An 18,168-nucleotide genomic window follows, 5' to 3' on the forward strand; every position below is an offset into this window, starting at 1 on the left:
ACCTCCCTTGCAATTCAAAGGGTCAATGTTGTGTATTCAGCATTGCATTTATTGAAATAACTAAAACGAGAGGGGGGCGCTGACATGGACCTCTCGATCGACGTCAAGCCCCCGCATCGGCTATAGGGGGCGTCTCGATTATATAGGGGAGTGTGTATATATAGTTTAATATGGCTACGGATAATTTGGTAACACAATTCAATCATCGGCTTACACATAACAATTTTGCACTTATGTGGGGAAAAAACTAAGAGTGGCTTAACGTACAACTAAAACAGATCCGGCACGGCGTAAATGAATATATATGTATATAGTACAATCGAATCGAATAAAAAATCGCACAACAGTATTCCAAAAGGCGGAGACCGGAGAACGTAAATTGCGAATGTGAAACCTTGAAAATAGCGAGTCCCATATAACGTCGTTGTCCCCGGATCGGGTCTAATCGGGAGCTACATCAGTGAGCTGCTGCTGCCGAGGTCCTGCTGCTGATCCGGGGCACCCGGCCAGCCACTCCGTGTGTCCACTCGGAATGCTGGATGCGATCCAAGAGGGCACGGTCTCCGGTCGGCCAGTCCCGGCCGGTTCCCGAACCACTGCACTCCGCGTCTGTTTTTCGTTTCGTTTCCTATCCTTTTTTTAAGCAACTGCAACTACACTTGGTTGAGGTGTGGCGACGGCCAAGTCGGTTCCGCCACGGCCTTTGGGGAGTCGTCTGCCGTCAGGCTGCGACTGTTTATGGTCCGGAGGAGGTCCTGATCCGGTCCAAAGGTGGCCCCAATGTTGAATGTAGTCTCTCCGCTCCCAGTTTTGTGATGCGTGGTGATGTCAAAAGCCCAAAAATGCGGCCGACCAGTGTGTAGAATTAGACCCACGGCGTCCAGCCCTCGTAGAGGACGGCCAGGTTGTCCGGATTGGTGGCCTCGCGAATGGCATAGTCCACCTGCTCGGCGACAGTGCTGCGCTGGTTGCCGTCCGGGTCGCGGCCCTCCAGCTTCATGCGGATCTTCTTCCACACGGACACGCCGTACGCATTGCGCTTTTGCTCATGCAGATTGCTGCCACCTGGGGGCGAATCCAATTTGCATAGATTAGAAACCCTTCTGTTGGGGATTTCCGGGTTGTTTTGCTCACCTTTGGTGTGTGTAAAGGTTTCGTAGGAGTCGGTTTCGCCCGCATGCTGCAGGAAGTCGTCCATGCTCTTAAAGAACTCGTTGACCTCCTGGTTGGCCATGGCCAGGATGAGCTGCAGCTGCTGTTGCCAGTTTTGCAGCACAAGCGGCTGCAGAACGCGTCGCTCGGCGCAGAGGTCCTTGCGCAGCTCCTGCAGCCTAAGGAAGAGGGCCTGCACCAGGCGCTGGCAGTCGCGCAGGTGGCCGCAAAGCAGCTGCACATCCGTGGGCACCAGCTTGCCCTGGCCCTGCGCCTGGGCCTCGGAGCACAGGCTGCGCACATGGAAGCGCGGCATGTTCTCCTGCAGGCGCTGTGTGCGGGAAGATGTGGGAAGTTAGACACCTATGATTAAGTCTCCCACCCCTGGTCACCCACTCACCAGAGTCTCCTTGAGCAGTGTGCAAATGAAGCGATGCTTGCTCTGCTGCTCGCCCTCGAGGGCGGCAATCTCGCGCTGCACCTTGCAGGTGTGCTCCTCCAGCAGACCGTGCACGTTCTCCAGCCAGTAGGGATCAATGGCACCTTCGGGATCTAGCAGTTCCACGACGCCCTGCTCCACGGCGCTAATCCTTGAGCTGCTCGCCTGCCATTGTCCATGCGAGGCGAGCCATTGTTCCAGATGCTCCACATGTGCCTGTCCCTCTACGCCGAGAGCTCCGGCATGCTGCTCCAGGCGGGAAACGGCTCTGGCTGCCTCCGCCAATTGTCGCACCACCGAAACGTGGGCCATCATGCGCTGGTTGTGGCACTGCTCAGTGCGCAACAAGTTGTCTATGTGATTGCGGTTCCAGTTACTCCGCTGCGTCTGCAGCTGGCTCAGCTGCGCTTCCAGGCTACTTTGCACTTGCTGAAGGGCAGCCAGATTCTGGTCCAGCTCCTGCCAACTTTCGCCTATGACGGCGGCCAGTTTCGGACGGTTGACGATGTGGTTGCCGCAGCGCAACTGGGCGCCCAGTGCTTCCGAATAGGCCCAGTACTGGGCGGAGGCAGCCAGGGTGTGCAGCTCTAGTTGCTGGTTGAGCAGCGATATTTCCGCTTGCTGCTGCTGCAGGCCTCCGTCCGACTGCAGCGAGACGAACAGACCCTCGCATAGGTGATCCGCTTGGGCTGGATCCCCCAGTAGCCCACAATTGGCCGTGGGTTGGCACTGCGGACCGAGGGCAGTGTAGAAGTTGCGCGCCAGGAGCGGCAGCAGACCCGCCAAACTCTCCGCCTGGAGGCGTCGGACGAGGGCCACCACAGGGCGTGCCATTTCTCGTACATCACAGGTTCTGCTGGACTCCAATGCCTCACTGACCAGGCCAAAGAAGCACTCGTCGTCCATCTCCAAGTGGCAGGACTTAAGAAGACCCAGATCCTGGAGGGGAAAAAATATCAGTGAAGCCCAAAAAGATGTCATATTGCTTAGACCCACCATTAACTGCTGGGCCTGCGTATCGTGGACATCCTCGAGCATCATCTTTACGCCTCTCACCAGCGAACGTAGCGCGTTTGCGGCCATCTGGAACTGCTCGTAGGCGGGCTGAAGAGTTAGTAGGAATCTGCGCTCCGCTGGAAACTCCTCCGCCTGCTGATCCTTCTCCAGCGTGGCCTCCAGATACAGCTGGCCCAGACTGGAGGCGCTCAGATGGCACAAGGCACTCAGCTGCCCAAGATTGGGTTGCAGTAGAAGCAAGCGATATATACTTGCTGGCAGGTCGTACTCAAAGATCTGCTTCAGGTGCGACAGCGCCGACAGCAGGCTTTCCATTTGGTTTAGGTGCAGATCCTCCTGATCGGCCATCGCCAAAACGCCTTGGCACATAGAGCGCACCAAGTGGATGAAGTGCAGCTGATGCTGCAGCAGTCCCTCGTCCTGGCTAGCCAGCGCCACCTGCTCGTAGGCGGCGAATGCTCCGCCAGCCCGATCCAAAGTGCGAACTAGGCTGTCCTTTAGCAGCAGCAGGCTGCAGCCACTTTGGCCGATCATGGCCAGCAGAGCAGGGGTGGGCGCACCTAGGGCGACAGCCTGCGACTGCTTGGCGGCGTAGTGCTGCGAGGACTCGTGCAACTGGCAACTGAGCCGCACCCAAGCGGCCTCCAAGGCATCCGCCACGCCCAGCACGTCGGCCGTGCAGATAATCGAACTGGATGACGAGTTGCTGCTGTTGCTGCCAGAGCCTCCGTGCTGAATATACGATCCAAAGCTGTCGTGGAAGCGAACGAACAGATTCTGACGGTGGCTCTGCTCCGGGAAGAAGTTCATGACCGCCGCATACTGCTGCAGGTGCTCCGAGCTCTGCAGCGCCACCTCGTCCAGCCGGCCCAGCAACTCGTCCAGCTGGCTGCGCATGCTGTCGAATCCGGACAACTGCAGAGCCTCCGCCAGGGCAGCAAACTCCCGGGCATTCTCGCCATCCGACTCCATTTGCAGCTGGACGAGCTGGGAGTGGAGTTCGGCCAGGTGATACGGCTGCAGGCATTGGCCATAGGTGCCCAGAAGGCACTGCACCTGGTTGAAGTCCGCCATTCGCTCGGCACTGAGCGAGGCAAGGGCCTCCGAGTGACCACGGCGCACCGCGTGTCGCAGCGAGGCCGTATTGAAGCTGTGGCTCTCGATCGCCGTGCCCAGTGACTTGATCTCCGCGATGAGGGCACTGCGCTGGTTCAGCTCCACCAGCTCCTGCTCGGCCACCAGCTGCTTGGCCTGCGCCTCCTGCAGGTTGCCCACCTCCTGCTGCATCTCCTGCAGCTGCAGCATCAGGTCCGTTCTAGCAAATGAGGAGAAAGTGAGTTAAGGTACACCCCTTGAAGTTAGGGATATGATGGAGCTACTCACTTGTTGGTGGCCCAGAACTTTTGCAGAAGGCCCAGTTTTCCCAGGAAGTGCTGTCGCTTGGCATCCCAGTCGTGTGGCTTTCCCTTGCCCTTGTCCTTCTTGTGGCACTTGAGTTCACCGCCCCCCGGGCCATAAGCTCCTCCTCCTCCGGCTGCAGCGGCCGCCTGCTGCTGGTGTTTGGCGTTCAGGGATCGCCGCAGGGCCTGGGCATCGTCGTTGATGGTCCAGTCCACCAGGGGATCGTAGACGAAGGCCTCCAGCAGGGTCAGCAGAGTCTCGCGCTCCTTGCGCATCACCTTCAGCACGTACTCACAGCCCAGCCGGAAGGAACCCTGCAAAAGACGACGGGATTTATGGTCAGTGGCGGTGGTATCTATGGATAAACATGTATATCGCACCCATAAACGGGGCATTGGGGTCCATAAACGTACGGCGGAACCGATTCCATCTGTCGTACGGCGTACCGCGGCGTACAGATATACGATTCGATATATTAGCAATGCTGATTTTATGGGAACCCAATGCCAAACCAGGAACAGAAACAGAAACAAACCCGAACCATAACCATGTTCTACATATACGACCTCCGCGGGCAGCGCAGCTAATCGCTCTTTACAATTGTAGATTGGCCGTAATTCATGTGATAAGCTCTTGCCAAGCACATATGCCTATATATCTATGTCGAAAAGGGTTCAGATTTACCCATATTCATCCATTCGACCATGCCTCGCTCAGATGTTTCTCCAGCACACCCCACATGGCGACGAGTCCAAAGTCAGAAAGGCGAAAAGTGCATGGCTCATTGATTACAACTTAGTGTATGTCATCTGCTGCCAGTTAGCTGACAGAGATCTATCATGCTGGCTCCAGGGACTGGCTCTTTGAGCAGAGGAACCCCTATTTAACATCTTGCCTCTATATATTATATATAGTTGGACTTTCCCTTCCTTTCAGACAATATAATATATATATTTCTTATAGCTTATAGCTATACCTTTAATCTAATCGAATGAATTTCATCCATCGAAACGATTAAGTATGCGGGTACTGCCTTCATTCTTGTAAGTGCTATCGGATTTTGAAAAGCCCGTGCATATAAAAGGGAGGTCTAAGCTATACCTATCCATTTCTACTTCTGATAATATTTTATGGTTAAGTGTTAGGTGCATTATAAAACTAGTAATATGGTGATAAGACCTTGGCGATTTTACCAGAACATATAGCAATACGTGCCTCACACTTAGTGTAAGGAAGAGTCCCCGACCCCAAAGGTCCCATCAAAGATGTGTCTGCGAGTACTACGTATTGGAGTTGCTGCCCCAGGGTTTTTTATCGTTCTATTTCGGTCCGCGGAGTTGGGCTAATCTGCTAAAACCCCCAGCGATCTGTTTGGCCATGCATCGGGCCCGGGAGTCCGGGCACTCGAAATGCTCTGGGACAGGGGATGGGTTTGGGCAGCACAATGGGCGCTTCGAGTGGTTCAGGCGGTGGGTAGGTGGGTGGTCGGCCCTGCAGAGCCGGGCGAAAGTGGCGGGCTTATCGACGGATTGCGGTTCTCACGCTGGATCTGGCCGCGTTATCAGTTAACTGGCGGTGACGATGTCGCAGAGCCACCAGCGAAACGTAAACAAACGACGCCCACGGTTCCAGCCGAACCCCGTTTGGAATCTGTATCCGAATCCGAATCGAGCCGAAGTCCTGGCCAAAAACCGCAGAGCTCCGTCTCCCACGGCTGCCAGATAGTTCCCCACTGGCGTCGCGTGCGCTTCGTTTTCCCCCGTGTAGTGTGTCATGTCATTTTCCAGCACCTCATCATCACCCGCCTGGGATTATCGGAGTTCTCCGGCCCCATTGGATCTGGGTACCACCATCCTGTGGCAAAATGAACGGCGAAACGCAACGACTGCGGCACTGAGCCTCCAGACAACTAGCCTGGGTGCCGGCCACCTCCTCTGGCTGGCCATCAATGCCCTGCTGTTCGCCCTCATCTTGGGCGGCAACATCCTGACCATTGTAGCGGTGCGCACCTGCCGCCACCTGCGATCGGTCATCTCCAACCTGTTCATCCTCTCGCTGGCCGTCTCCGACTTCTGCGTGGGACTGGCCCTGCCCTACCACCTGGCCTTCTACATGGGCTCCGACATTGGCGCCATGCGCACTCCCTGCCTGCTGCGCTTCTTCCTGCTCATCTGCGCCTGCTGCGTGTCCATGCTGACCCTGATCTCCATCGCTGTGGATCGCTACATAGCCGTGGTCTACGCCCTGCACTACAGAAGGTAAGGGGTCGGGGTAATCCTGCATCCATAGGGAGGCTATATGAATCAAGTTGACCCAGTGATTGGATGCTTTTAGGATTGGAATATGATAAGCAGAGATTCAGATTTCAAAGAAGAGATCGAAAGGGCTTTATAAATCACAAAAATACTTTTTGGCTATATCTATATCTGATAATATAGACTTAGTAAAGGCAAGGGCTTTGGGTAATTATACTTCTAAAAGTGGTCCTATAGGAATCAAGTTAGATTTAATGATTCAACGAGTTTATCATTACAAAGTATATATGTAGTCTCATGATTCGATTATTTTATGTTTGGTGGTATGTGGTAAAGAGTAATGATGCAGATCGTTAGAAAATTTTGCAAGCTTTCCAAAACAGTCGGTCTTTTTGCTGTACGCCCTGACTTCGGAAAACTACGATTGAAAAACCGCGAAAAATGAGTTTTTTATTACTATCTCAAAGTCTACTAGTCGCAAGTAAATGGATTGGAACGGCTTCTAAATAGGTTAGTAACCCATGTTTTAAATAGTGTAATGATAATGATTCGATGATTTTAAAACTGGCTAATAGTTCAGAGCACGGGACTGTTGATTCACATCTCAAGGGAGACTTCCTAAAAAAGTCTACAATCCACATATATGTAGAGATTGATTATCTACAATCTCTCTGTTGGAAAAACCCACCTAACCACCTGCTCACTCGCCCAATCCTCCCACAGATACATGACTCGTCGAGTCGCCTTTAGCATCATCTTATCCAACTGGTGCCTGGGTGCCGTGGTGGCCCTGATTCCCGTGTTCTGGAACCGATGGCCCGAGGCGCAGGCCTGCGAGTTCGACGAAGTCCTCGCCCCCGGCTACATCGCCGGAGTGATCACGCCGGGCTTCGTGATCATCTGGATCTGCATGCTGCTCGTCTACTGGCGGATCATGCGCGAGGCCTCCAAGCAGGCACAGCGACTGCGCCAGTCGGTGGTCTACAACACGGACGAGGCCACTACCATGAGAAGTCTGCTGCTCCATCCGGACTGGAAAAGTGTCCAGATCGTGGTCTTCATCATGGGCTGCTTCACCCTCTGCTGGCTGCCGTACTTCTGCGTGGCCATTGCCCAGCTGTTCAGCATCTGCCAGAGCAGCTCGATGATCTACAAGACGACGTTCTCGCTGGCCATTGCCAACTCGGCCCTGAATCCGATCATCTACTCGTGGAAGAACTCCGGCTTCCGTCGGGCCTTTGCCCAGACCCTCTGCTGCCGGACGGCGAGGCAGTGCGAGGAGCAGGTGCCGGCGGACAGCAAGCACCGCATGGAGGCCACCTCCTCCTCCACGGGCTACCAGCAGGAGATCAAGCCGAAGGCCACGCAGTGATCCCCTGACTTGGCGGCAACACATTGAGTTGATAGCAATTAAAATGAACACTATCTTTAAAACTGTTTTTTTTTTACCCTAAGAGATTTGTTTAAAATTTCGGATACCCTTTTGTGAAACTGATACAGCATATAATGGTATGCATAAAGCAGATCCCCGATCAGCTGAAAGAATAAGGGCAATCTTACCTCGATTCCTGTGATCCCCAGGGCGTGAACGAGGTTCTGGGTGAGGCGGAAGGGCACCTTCTCGGGAATGCGCAGCGTGCGACCCTTCTCGAAGCAAACGTTGTAGTCGATGTGCACGATATCGCCGCTGCTCAGGTTGATGAGCACGTTGTCCAAGTGCCGATCGCCCAGACCGATCACATAGCCAATCATCGACATGACCGACATGCAGCGGGCATAGCGACGCACCGATAGCCGCCACTCGGCGGCGTTGCCCGCCTGGCACCACAGCTCCTTGGCGAGCAGGTCCCCGGGCGTTTCTTGCGACAAGTCGGCGAGCACCTGGCGCAGAGCGGAGATGGGCCACTGGCGCCGTGGATCGCTAACCTGCAGATTGTGCTTGGCCAGCAGCGGGGTGAGTTTGCTGTAGAACAAGTCCGTGAAGCGTCGCGTGGCATTGGCACCAGCACCGGCTCCGGCTTTGCCCGTGGCCTGCGGCTGCCTCTGCTGCCACTTCTTGTAGAGCGCAAAGAGCGGGGTGACCCCGTCCACCCAGCTAATCAGTCCGGACTGCGGGCCCAGCGGGATCACCGAGTAGTGGTGGGCGCGATAGCAACCGTTGCCGGGTGCGTCACTGCGGCAGGCCATGATGGCGTTCGAGATGGACAGGAACTGCATGATGCGCTCGTCCAGATGGAGGTCCTCCATGCCCTTGAACAGGAACGTGTAGCGCTGGCCATTGCTGCCGTAGAAAGCCACCTTTTTGGGTTTCGTCTTGGTGGGCAGCACGCACACCGATCCCTCGACGCTCTCAATGTACACTTGGTCCTCGTCCGGCCCATGGGCATCCAGGCCAGGCATGGAGATGCGCATGCGTCCAATGCCACACAACACGGGGCTGAGGCTCTGCATCTTGAGCGTGCTGCCGGTGCCCCTGATCATGTTCGCCTGCAGGATGTGATAAAGTTGCTTCAGCTTGTCCCATGCCTCCGGATAGCGCCAAGTGCGCAATGCCTCCACCGTAGAACGTATGGGTGCGTCGAAACGCTTCCTGAAACTACGCTCATAGCTGGTCTCCGCCGGCCGAGCGGTGAGCGCGGCCAGGGCCTCCAGATCCGCAAGCAGTTGCGGCCGCCAGACATTGAAGCGATTGTTCTTGCCTTCAAGATCGTCCGCACGGAACTCGGTGGCCAGCGCACTCACCCGACTCACGTACGTGTTGTAGATGTGGGCCAGCGAGTGGATCCAGTACTCGTCCCACAGCAAGCACACGCGGCGCAGCTCCTTCACCATCAGCTGCACGTGCTGCACCGCCTCCGGTGCCTGCTTGGAGAGTTCTCCCAGCAAGTAGCCATAGCAGCAGGCGTCCTCAGTGGTGGGCGGTGTAGTCGTCAGCGGCGCTGCTGCATCTTGTTGCTCCCTGTTGGCACCAACGACTGCGGGGAAGATCACCAGCTGGGGACGGCTCTCGGCCAGGCGGCAGAGCAGGTCGCAAACGCTCTTTCTCACATACGGTTCGTGGTGATTCAGCCGGCTAAACAGCTGCGGAATGATCACCTTCCAAGGGGCGATGGGCGTGGTGTGCAGTCCCTGCTCCAGAACCTCCTGCAACCCGCTGGCATGCTTTACAATCAAGCGGAGCAGTCGCAGCGTCGTCGTGACCATGTTGCTGTCGTCCACATAGAACCTTTCCCGCTGCTGTACGGTATCTCCGCCTGACTTTTCGGAACCGGAACCCGCCTTCAAGCTGAGGTACTGGAAGTACGAGCGCGCTGCATCCTTATAGTAGTCATATGTGTTGGCTATGGCCCGCCGCCAAATCAGCAAGATGGCGTCCAGTACTTCCGGCGGCTTATCCGCCAGCAGACTGAGTCGGCGCAGACAGTTCTTGGCCGCCTCGTCGTCCCTGGCGCGAGCCGCAACCGGACACACCTCCACGCAGCTCGCCGGCGGCTGTTCCATACTCAGCGCCTGCAAGAGCTCGCCCAGTTGATCATTGTCCAGCGGCTGGGGAATGTCCAGCGCCTGGCTGAGAGCCGTGACATCCGCCTGGCTAAGCACACAGCCGCTGTCCACGATCTTCTTGCCCCAGCGATAGCACCAGTTGCCGTAGGCAATCAGTGCCTCCTCGCAGTTGGGACGCTGCTTTAGGCTGGCATGCACAAGACGGGCCACCAGACGCTCCGCTTGGGGAATGGCCAGCGGCTGGCTGGAGCCACAAGTAAGCGGGCACTCTGGCAGCTGGTCCAGCAGTTGGATCAGAGCAGGCGACTGATTGGTGGTCAAACCATTGCACGTCCTGGCGGCTATCCAGTCGGAGAGGGTGAGCAGGAGATCCGCACCCATGGCCGGCTGGTGGCTGCTCCTCTGGGTATTCAGGCAGAGGGAGGCGCACACATCAATCGATGGGCTTACATCGCCGCACTGCGTCTGCTGTTGCTGCTGCTGGAGATGCAAGCACTTGACCACCTCTCTGTAGCCACGAAGCAACTCTGGACTGTCTGCAAGCACTCCTTCCTCCAGGGAAAACTGTCCGACTATCTCATCCAGGGGCTGGCCAAAGAACTGCGTCAGCAGATTTTCCGAGAGCTGAAGATTTCCCTCTTCTCGCGCTGCGGCAGCTGCGTCCAAGCAGAGGGTTTCCCAACTGCCGGGCACGCAGTGCTGTCGGAGCAACTGCGTCCACGCCAGGCAGCGCATCAAAATGGCACTGGAGATGGGATTTGAGCGACTTTGGCATCTCTCCGAGGAAAGCAGGAGCAGGGACAACTCCTGACCACTGCTGACGCCCTGAACTATGTGTCGCAGCAGAGTCAGCTCCCTGCAAGCTCGCTGATCGAAACTGGGGTTTAGCAGGCTGTCCCGCCATTGGTTATCAAGTAGATTCCTAGCCTGATCCGTCACGCAGCGGTCTTCCATCAGCTTCTGCAACACAATATCCTCCGTACGTTGGCGCACATGGACGGATGAGAAGCTGGCTCGTCCGCCCAGGGCACTAACCGATCCAGACTCTTCCCAGTTACTCGGCCACAGGCTCAACTGCTGCAGGGCTCCTCCAAACTCGTCCATGGAGGAGAACGTTTCCTCTCCCCTGGCCAGCAGCCGTTCCAGAGCATTCACCTCCACATTGCTGCGCTGCAGGAAGGGATTCAGCTCTCGGTCCTCGGGTCGCGTCAGTTGCTGTTGCTTCAGCTCCACCAGCTGCGACCATTGACCCATGTCCTGCATGCACTGCATCATCTGGGCCAGCACAAACTGTCGCGTGTGCGGCTCCAGTTCGGGCTGGTGCTCCTCCTCGGCCAGGACACTCCTGTAGCCGGCAAGTGCCGATTCCCGTTTCCCGGCCGCCTGATCCGCCGCACACAATAGCCACTGGTAGGACTTGCTGCTTCTGGTACGAGCCCATAGGCACAGACCTCGCAGGGAGTCCGCCTCCTGGCAGCTGACCCAGGCCCAGGCCATGTAAACGATCGCCTGGCTGTATGTGGCATCTTGTGCCTTCTGGGTGTGCAGAATTTGCTACAAAAGGATAGACAAAACTTAGATTACCATGACCATGAATCGCCGTCAGATTTAACTCACCTGGGCATAACGTATAACCAGTTCCGGCTGCTGCACATGCATGGCGATGATGACGACGCCAATGCGGATGCGATTGAACCAGGACTGACAGGTGGGATTGTTCAGGCGGAAGAAGGCCGCCACTGGTTTCTCCGGCGGTCGCAGTGCAAAGGCGCTACCCTCGGCGGCGTTGTAAATGAGCTTCTCCAGCGCATCGAGGAAACCCAGAAGGAGACTCAGATTCCCCTGCATGCTCAGGAGCTCCTCCAACGACAGCGAGTCCAGGGCTGATCGCTCCATCTCCTTGGCACAGCCACTCAGCAGTCTGGCATGCCGCATGATGATGGCCTCGAATCCCAGGAACGTTTCCTGCGGCTTTCCCAGCGTCGTGCGCAGTCGCTGATCCACACAGTATCTGGCCGCCTCGAACTGCAGCCAAGCGGTAGCCAATCTCTGGCAGCGCTTCGTGCATTGTGCCAACTTCTCGTGCCGCTCATCCTGCGGACCCACTTGGCAGCTGCGCACGAAGAGCTCCCGCAGGCTGTGGATCAGCGAATCTTGCTCGGGTTTCTGCAACCGCTCGAAGAAATCGCGGAAGACGGTGTCGCGCACCGCGCTGCACTGACTCATCCTCTGCTGCCAAACACAAACACGTCTACTGGTCATCCCAGAAATGGGTGATTCACCACCGGTGAGCGTAAGGTACAGCGGCAGCTGCGCGTAGATCTGGGCATAGGGGGCGTGGCCATTCGTGGAGAGCACCTGCAGCTGTTGCAGTGCCGTATCCCGGTACAGGATCAGTAGCTCTGGCAGATGACGAAGCCTTTCTGGCCCGTAGTCCAAGACCGTTTGGATGCAGGCAGCACTTTCCAGGGGCGTCCATTTTGAGGCGCTGGCCGCAATGTTGTGGCAAATGCCCAAAAATATCTCCTGCTCCATGAGCAGATCAGCTTTCTCGCGGCACTCACTCAAGAGCATCTGTGTCCACTGCAGCAGTATCCTCAGGTTTTGGGCCGCCAGCTGGCCAGCCTGTTGTAAAATACAGTCCAGGAAGCGAAGGATGCTAGCGAAACTGTGTGCCGTAGGCGAGGTGTTCTCCGCCGCCAGCTCCTGATCACGTAGCAAACTGGAGTTGGTGCGGAAGTTGTGGTTCGCCTGACAGTGCACCACAAGCAGACCAAGAATGGCTTGTTGGGCGGCGGGGTATCTGCTCCAGAGCGTCATCTCGTCAGCCCTGCAGTTAGTGAGCAGCAGCTCCAGAATCGAGGGTTTGCACGCGTACATGCCGATGATCGAAGAGGTCTGCTTGGCTAGGGCAGCCAGGGCGGCCAAATGGAAGACGAGTAGCACGCCCGCCTCGCTGGCTTTCCTCTCGGACTCATCCGTGGCGGGTGAAGACGACATCAAATCCAGCAGGCAGGTATCAATGTCGTCCACGAGGTATTTGTACGCCTGCTGCAACAGGGGCACATTCCTGATGAGCAGTGTCTCCTGGCAAGTTCGCAATAGCAGCCGGTAAGCACTGCCTCCCGGCGTCTGGCGCCTGAGTTCGGCCAGATAAGGATTAGAGCGGAAGATCAAGTGAACCAGGTTGGGTGGAAGACGAGCGCGCAACCTCCTCACGGTGCAGAGCAGCAAATACAGGACACTCTGTCGCTGGGATTCGCTCAGGCCAAGCATCTGCTCGAGCTGCCAGAGCAGTAGCTGCTCCAAAGTACTCGGATCCAGGCCGCCAAAGTTGTTCAGCAGACAGATGCAGAGCAGCTCGTTGATATTTACCAAGGCATCCGTATCCGCGTGCAACTCCAGATGGGGCAATATTTTGGTTAGGTGATCCACGGCCATCTGGACAATGCACTCGCAAGTCGGCATGCCAACGAAGATCTGCATTCGGGCCAGGCATTTGAGCAGCGTGTTGAAGGCGCCGGCGAAGGCACCCACACGCTCCGCAGTGGCCGTCGGCTCGTCCTCCTCCAGCGTGGTGATGTCCTCCACGAACTGGGCCAACAGGCCATAGCTGAAGTCAATCTGCTTGCTAAAGTACGGCGTCAGCTGCTCCAACACTTGGGCACAATGGGCCTTCAGCTGCCTGGGCTGACCCGTCTCCAGTTGCCAGCCGATGACGATGTCCACCACGTCGGTGAAGTGGCACTCGAAGGCGTCCCCGTAGCTGGCCGAAAACTGCACCAGCGTGTTACTGACGGCAGTGAAACTGTCGGCGCTTTCGGCATTCTCCAGGAAATCCTTCAGCAGCAGCATGATCTTGTCGGCGTACATATGCAGCTCGCACTTGGTGTCGCAGCTGCATTTGGATTGGGATGGGGGTTACAAACAATATGCAAACGTATGGAGGAGGGGGAAGGGGTCACCTCAGTGTGGTGCGCAGGGCCAGGATCAGGTACTTTTGCATCCGCTTGCTGCTCCTGTAGTTCTTCACGATGAACTCCTCGTACAGGGGATACGACTTACGGTTAAGGAAGCCAATCAGGCCCAGAGTCTTGCTGCACTCCTCCAGAACCGCAGGCGGGCATTGCTTGTACAGGGTGAGCATGTTCTCCAATATCCACACGAAGGAGCACGACATGTAGCCCATGTTGATGGGCGTGCGCACAGCCTGGTCCAGCTTGGCGCACAGCTCCAGGGCCACGGTGGGATTGGACTCGTTGATGAGCCTGCGGATGATCTTGGACAGGCGCAGATCCTCGCAGTTGGCCGACATGCTGGCCGGATCAGCTGTGTGGGTGGATCGTATGAAGTGGTTGATGGAGCCAAGGTCAAGGTCTAGACAGCGAACTCACCCTTGCACTGGTACACCTTTCGGTGATTCTGGTTAACCAACTGACCTGGTCCCGGCCCCTGCCCCTTGACCATGTCATGGTTCATGTTCCGCAGCAGCAGTGAGTTGGCAAACGCCTGCGCAGTCTCGTGCGTCTTGTTTCCGCTGGGCATCCACATGGACTCACTGCCTCCGGATCCGGAGGCGGAGGCACTACCGCTTCCGCTGGCACTACCGCTGCCAATGCCACTCCCGCTGCCGCTGAGGCCCTCGCTGACACTGCCACCGTGATTGCCATTGTTGTTCCGCAGAACGCGATCAATCTCCGCGTGGAACGCGGACGACGCCTCCTCCTCGGTCCCAGTCCCATTATAGTTGTCCGGCTGGAGCGCGTTCTTCATTGAGGGTATTGGCGGCGCTAGCGCAGACATCAAATTGCCCCGAATGTCCGCATTAATGGTTGTTTAGTTTAGTGGGTTATACTACGATTAGTTTATACTAAATTTTTTTGTTCCAACGAGCTAGTGGTGGCCACGTCACTATCGATAGGGACAGCTGTGGCGGGCCATCGATGTTCCGGGTTCGGTTGCCTTGTCCTGGTCAAATCCCCTACTGCCCCACGTACGGGATGTTCCGGCCGAGCAAGCTGGTTGTGATGCTGAACGAGTGGGCAGAATTGTCAAGTATTTCTGGATATTCCACATATCCTGCCGTGACACGATACTGGCCTCGGCCGATAGGAACTGTTGAATGCAGCTGCCATCGGCCAAAGTGCCATCCCTACTATCAGACACTGAACTTTTGGCGCGCAATTCAAATTTCGAAAGGATATTTTTAACTTTATTAAAAAAACCAAGCAAAACAAAATTATTATTGTACATAAATTGCCATCAACCATGTGGCGTATTGCAGGGGTAGCGCTAAATATATCCCCGAATCGCCTGCTGCGCAAACCAATGAATCGATATGGCTTTAAATGGTTCTTAAAATCTAATTATTGAGCTTCTGCATCATGTGCTGGGTGTAGACGGCCACGAAACTGGCCATCTGGGCGTACACCTGGTACGGATTATTGAACGGCGGCCCGCAATAGGCGCCGGCCGGGGGAGAAGACATGGAAACTGGCAATCCCACTGCCGGAGCAGGACACGGCGGTGGTGGCGGCGGCGGAGTAGGACGTGGTGCCACCGGCTGCTCGCGCGGCACCAGCGACAAACAGATGTCGCCCACCTGCAGCTGCTGACACTTGAGCTCGTACAGCTGCAGCGACAACTGCGGATTGCACGAGGCCCAGCCCTGGCCGTAAACAAACATCGGATGACCCGGCAGCACCTCCAGATCCATCTGCAAAAAGCCAAGGACACGAATGCGGGTTGTAAAAAGATGGGGTTGGGGATTGCAATAACCCACCTTGTCGTGCTGTGTGTCGTAGCTGAAGGTGAGGGTCACGTGGCTGGGGGATGCTCCGCGGTCGATCCTCACCACCGTGGCCTCCCGCAGCTCAAAGAGCTGGCTGCGCAGCGCCGACTGGATGAAGTCCTCGGTGCGTATGTCCTCCACACGACGCAGGGCCCCGCTGGCCAGCTCAATGTAGGATCCACGGCGAAAGCAGGAATCGGAAGAGTCGTCGGAAAACCCACTGCAAATGAAGCCATTGATGATACACTGGACAGGATTAACCTTATCCCTGCTTACTTGCTGGGCACCTGAGGCCGTGGCGGAGGAGGAGGCGGTGCCCTCCTGATTGGATCGTAGCCGTAGGCGTATGAGAGCTCCATGTGCATCTGCATGTCGACCTGTTCGCCTGGACGGAAACTCGTCAACTGAGCCATTCTCCGCCAAGGCGGGCAATTGATATACATTCATTCAGCCAGCGTGTGTTTTCCACGGGATTTCCAGGAATGTCGCCCACTCGGCCAGCCCGGCTGTTACCTGTTTTATGGCCCAACCGGCCATAATCTAGTCGTGGCAACAGGTACGCCGCCCAGACGCCGGCGATCGCTACCTGACGACTGAATTCCGCTTAACAGCCATTGTTTAGCTGGGTACCAGGACCAGAGAATCCCGGCCAGCGGCGGCGCCGATCTGGCTGTTGCGCCAGGCGCCTTGACGACTGCTCGGCACCACTACTCTGAACGCAAGACGTGACCAATTGCGGATTTCTGCCGAAGCTGAAGCCATTCTACTGCTCCGTTTATTTGGTTTTTCGTTTTCTTTTAACAGCGGACGCGGAAGAGGAGGAGGCGCCGGGTGAGGCCACCTTGCCCCAGCTGAAGCCCAGGGCGTACAGGTAGTAGGCCCCAAAGAAGTAGAGCACTCCCAACGCCGAGTACACGGAGGTCAGCAGCAGCGGCAGGAAGGGCAGGCGCTTGTCCAGGTGCAGCAGGAACGAGAGCAGATGCTCGTACAGCGGAATGGCCAGGAAGCCCAGCATGTAGAGCCACTCCAGCGCGTGGAAGCCCCTGAAGTTGGGGAAGATGCGGTACAACTGGCCGTACAGCATGGCCACGTAGGACAGGTACAGGGAATACCGGGGAATGTACAGATCCGCGTCGAAGAGCAACGGGAACAGCGAGAAGTAGCCGGCAATGCCTAGGATGTAGGCGTATCGGGCATCCTCCCGGTTGACCAGGGTCAACAGACTGCAAGAGGGTGGGCACTGGGTTAGTGGGTCTTCTTGTTGGTGGGTTAATGTGGGGGGAACACTCACCAAAGCGGGATGAGCACCATTAAGATGGCCTTCTCGTGGACATGCCAGCCGAACACAAAGGAGGAGCAGCCGCACAGCACCACGGCCCGCAGGAAGACCAGTGGACTTTGACTGCAAGGAGGTACGGGATTAGATCTAGTTTACATTGTACCCTACAGCTTCGACATACCTCTTGGGACTCCGGAAGAGCTTCACCAGAATGGGCAGCATGAAGAGAGCGGTCAGGGCGAATGTCACGGGTGGTGTGATGGCCGGCAGCACCGAGTGCCTGACTTCCTGCACCAAACCCGACGTGGTCGAGGTGCCGGCGTCCTGGACCTTCAGAACTCCAGCGGCCACCTTGTCGGCAGTGTTGTAGAGTGCCCAGAAGTTGGGCGCCCAGTAGGCGTGCGTCAGTCCGCGCTTGAATGGAAACAGGCGGGAAAAGACCTGCGGCAACTGCTGCCAGAAGGGCCCGAAGGACACTGCGAACGGAGTGAGTCCCACGGCCAGCAGCTTGACAAGGGCGGCCACCGTGGACACCACATTGGTCTGCTCCAGGCAGTAGAATCGGAGCAAGTAGACCCCGAACGCGGGAGCCATGTACAGAAAGATGTGCTTGAAGTTCAGCAGCACGGCGAAGGCAAAGGCGCTCCAGAGGAACCGCTGCCGGATGAGGGCGCCGATGCTGAGGAGCAGTATGCCGAACAGGAAGCCATTGTACTGGAAGTGGATGTGGTCCACGAAGAGCAGTCCCACGTTGAGCAGGAGCAACATGGAGCCGGCAAAGTGCTGCTGGGTGTCCCGAGCCAAGCCCAAAGAGCCCAGGCAGCTGCGCACGCCAAGCACATAGACCAGATCCGTGGCAATCACCGAGAGTCGCTGGAAGTAGACGGTGCCCTTGGACTCGTAGTTGAGGTTCTGCACCTCCAGCATCCGCGGATCCACGTACTTGGCCACCTGCGACAGCAGCCACTCGAAGTGGGCGAAGAAGGGCGGGTAGTCCAGGGTCCACTCGCTGGTGGCCTCCACATACCAGCGCTCCAGGGGCAAACTGTGGGTGATGGCCAGCCAGTTGCGGTGCACCTCGAAGTCTGTGGAGTGGCTATTGCATTTGGTTTATTGGGCTTCATCGCCGAATGTATCAGCACACTCACTAGGCGGGAATCAGGAGGATCTTCAGGCCGGTGGCTATGCCCACCAGGTGCCAGAAGAGGTCCTTCATCTTCAGTTCTGTCGGGGATTGGGGTTTGATTGGAGTTCGTTTCTTATCAGCGGTGTGTGGTGTCCGATTGGCCTGGTCTAGCTATATGTAGCTTGAAAGTAGCCAGAACGCATT

General features: G+C 56.6%; 4 protein-coding genes across 4 annotated transcripts; 1 reads left to right on the forward strand and 3 right to left on the reverse strand.

The window, feature by feature from the left end:
* Positions 1-28: 28 nt before the first annotated feature.
* On the reverse strand, positions 29-14,698 carry LOC108023384 (serine/threonine-protein kinase Smg1). The gene is made up of 9 exons (XM_017092791.3): positions 14,163-14,698; positions 13,734-14,097; positions 11,386-13,666; positions 7,825-11,322; positions 3,992-4,323; positions 2,588-3,923; positions 1,553-2,530; positions 1,135-1,483; positions 29-1,065 (listed from the first exon to the last, which is right to left on the reverse strand). The coding sequence occupies exons 1-9, from the start codon at positions 14,569-14,571 to the stop codon at positions 866-868; spliced, it is 9,747 nt and encodes a 3,248-aa protein (XP_016948280.1). The 5' UTR covers positions 14,572-14,698; the 3' UTR covers positions 29-865.
* Positions 5,733-7,659, forward strand: LOC108023385 (histamine H2 receptor). Its single transcript, XM_017092792.3, has 2 exons — positions 5,733-6,267; positions 6,988-7,659. Exons 1-2 carry the CDS (start codon positions 5,783-5,785, stop codon positions 7,634-7,636), a joined length of 1,134 nt encoding a protein of 377 aa, XP_016948281.1. The 5' UTR covers positions 5,733-5,782; the 3' UTR covers positions 7,637-7,659.
* Positions 14,699-14,952: 254 nt separating the features above from the next.
* On the reverse strand, positions 14,953-16,036 carry LOC108023737 (ataxin-1-like). Its single transcript, XM_017093375.3, has 3 exons — positions 15,836-16,036; positions 15,551-15,779; positions 14,953-15,484 (listed from the first exon to the last, which is right to left on the reverse strand). The coding sequence occupies exons 1-3, from the start codon at positions 16,000-16,002 to the stop codon at positions 15,131-15,133; spliced, it is 750 nt and encodes a 249-aa protein (XP_016948864.1). The 5' UTR covers positions 16,003-16,036; the 3' UTR covers positions 14,953-15,130.
* Positions 16,037-16,292: 256 nt separating this feature from the next.
* On the reverse strand, positions 16,293-18,148 carry LOC108023736 (probable dolichyl pyrophosphate Glc1Man9GlcNAc2 alpha-1,3-glucosyltransferase). The gene is made up of 4 exons (XM_017093374.3): positions 17,987-18,148; positions 17,020-17,934; positions 16,851-16,961; positions 16,293-16,782 (listed from the first exon to the last, which is right to left on the reverse strand). Exons 1-4 carry the CDS (start codon positions 18,052-18,054, stop codon positions 16,335-16,337), a joined length of 1,542 nt encoding a protein of 513 aa, XP_016948863.1. The 5' UTR covers positions 18,055-18,148; the 3' UTR covers positions 16,293-16,334.
* Between the last annotated feature and the right edge of the window lie 20 nt (positions 18,149-18,168).

This window comes from Drosophila biarmipes, chromosome X (genome assembly GCF_025231255.1).
Source record: "Drosophila biarmipes strain raj3 chromosome X, RU_DBia_V1.1, whole genome shotgun sequence".
Classification (NCBI taxonomy): domain Eukaryota; kingdom Metazoa; phylum Arthropoda; class Insecta; order Diptera; family Drosophilidae; genus Drosophila; species Drosophila biarmipes.

Coding starts and splice junctions, on each gene's coding strand:
- LOC108023385 (XM_017092792.3), top strand. CDS start 5,783: ATGTCATTTTCCAGCACCTCATCATCACCCGCCTGGGATTATCGGAGT. Junction 6,268..6,987: donor TACGCCCTGCACTACAGAAG/GTAAGGGGTCGG, acceptor ATCCTCCCACAG/ATACATGACTCGTCGAGTCG.
- LOC108023384 (XM_017092791.3), bottom strand. CDS start 14,571: ATGTCTGCGCTAGCGCCGCCAATACCCTCAATGAAGAACGCGCTCCAG. Junction 14,098..14,162: donor AAAGGTGTACCAGTGCAAGG/GTGAGTTCGCTG, acceptor CCACCCACACAG/CTGATCCGGCCAGCATGTCG. Junction 2,531..2,587: donor CGCAGGCCCAGCAGTTAATG/GTGGGTCTAAGC, acceptor TTTCCCCTCCAG/GATCTGGGTCTTCTTAAGTC.
- LOC108023737 (XM_017093375.3), bottom strand. CDS start 16,002: ATGTATATCAATTGCCCGCCTTGGCGGAGAATGGCTCAGTTGACGAGT. Junction 15,780..15,835: donor CGGCCTCAGGTGCCCAGCAA/GTAAGCAGGGAT, acceptor CTTCATTTGCAG/TGGGTTTTCCGACGACTCTT. Junction 15,485..15,550: donor ACGACACACAGCACGACAAG/GTGGGTTATTGC, acceptor GGCTTTTTGCAG/ATGGATCTGGAGGTGCTGCC.
- LOC108023736 (XM_017093374.3), bottom strand. CDS start 18,054: ATGAAGGACCTCTTCTGGCACCTGGTGGGCATAGCCACCGGCCTGAAG. Junction 16,962..17,019: donor CTCTTCCGGAGTCCCAAGAG/GTATGTCGAAGC, acceptor ACCTCCTTGCAG/TCAAAGTCCACTGGTCTTCC. Junction 16,783..16,850: donor ATGGTGCTCATCCCGCTTTG/GTGAGTGTTCCC, acceptor ACCCTCTTGCAG/TCTGTTGACCCTGGTCAACC.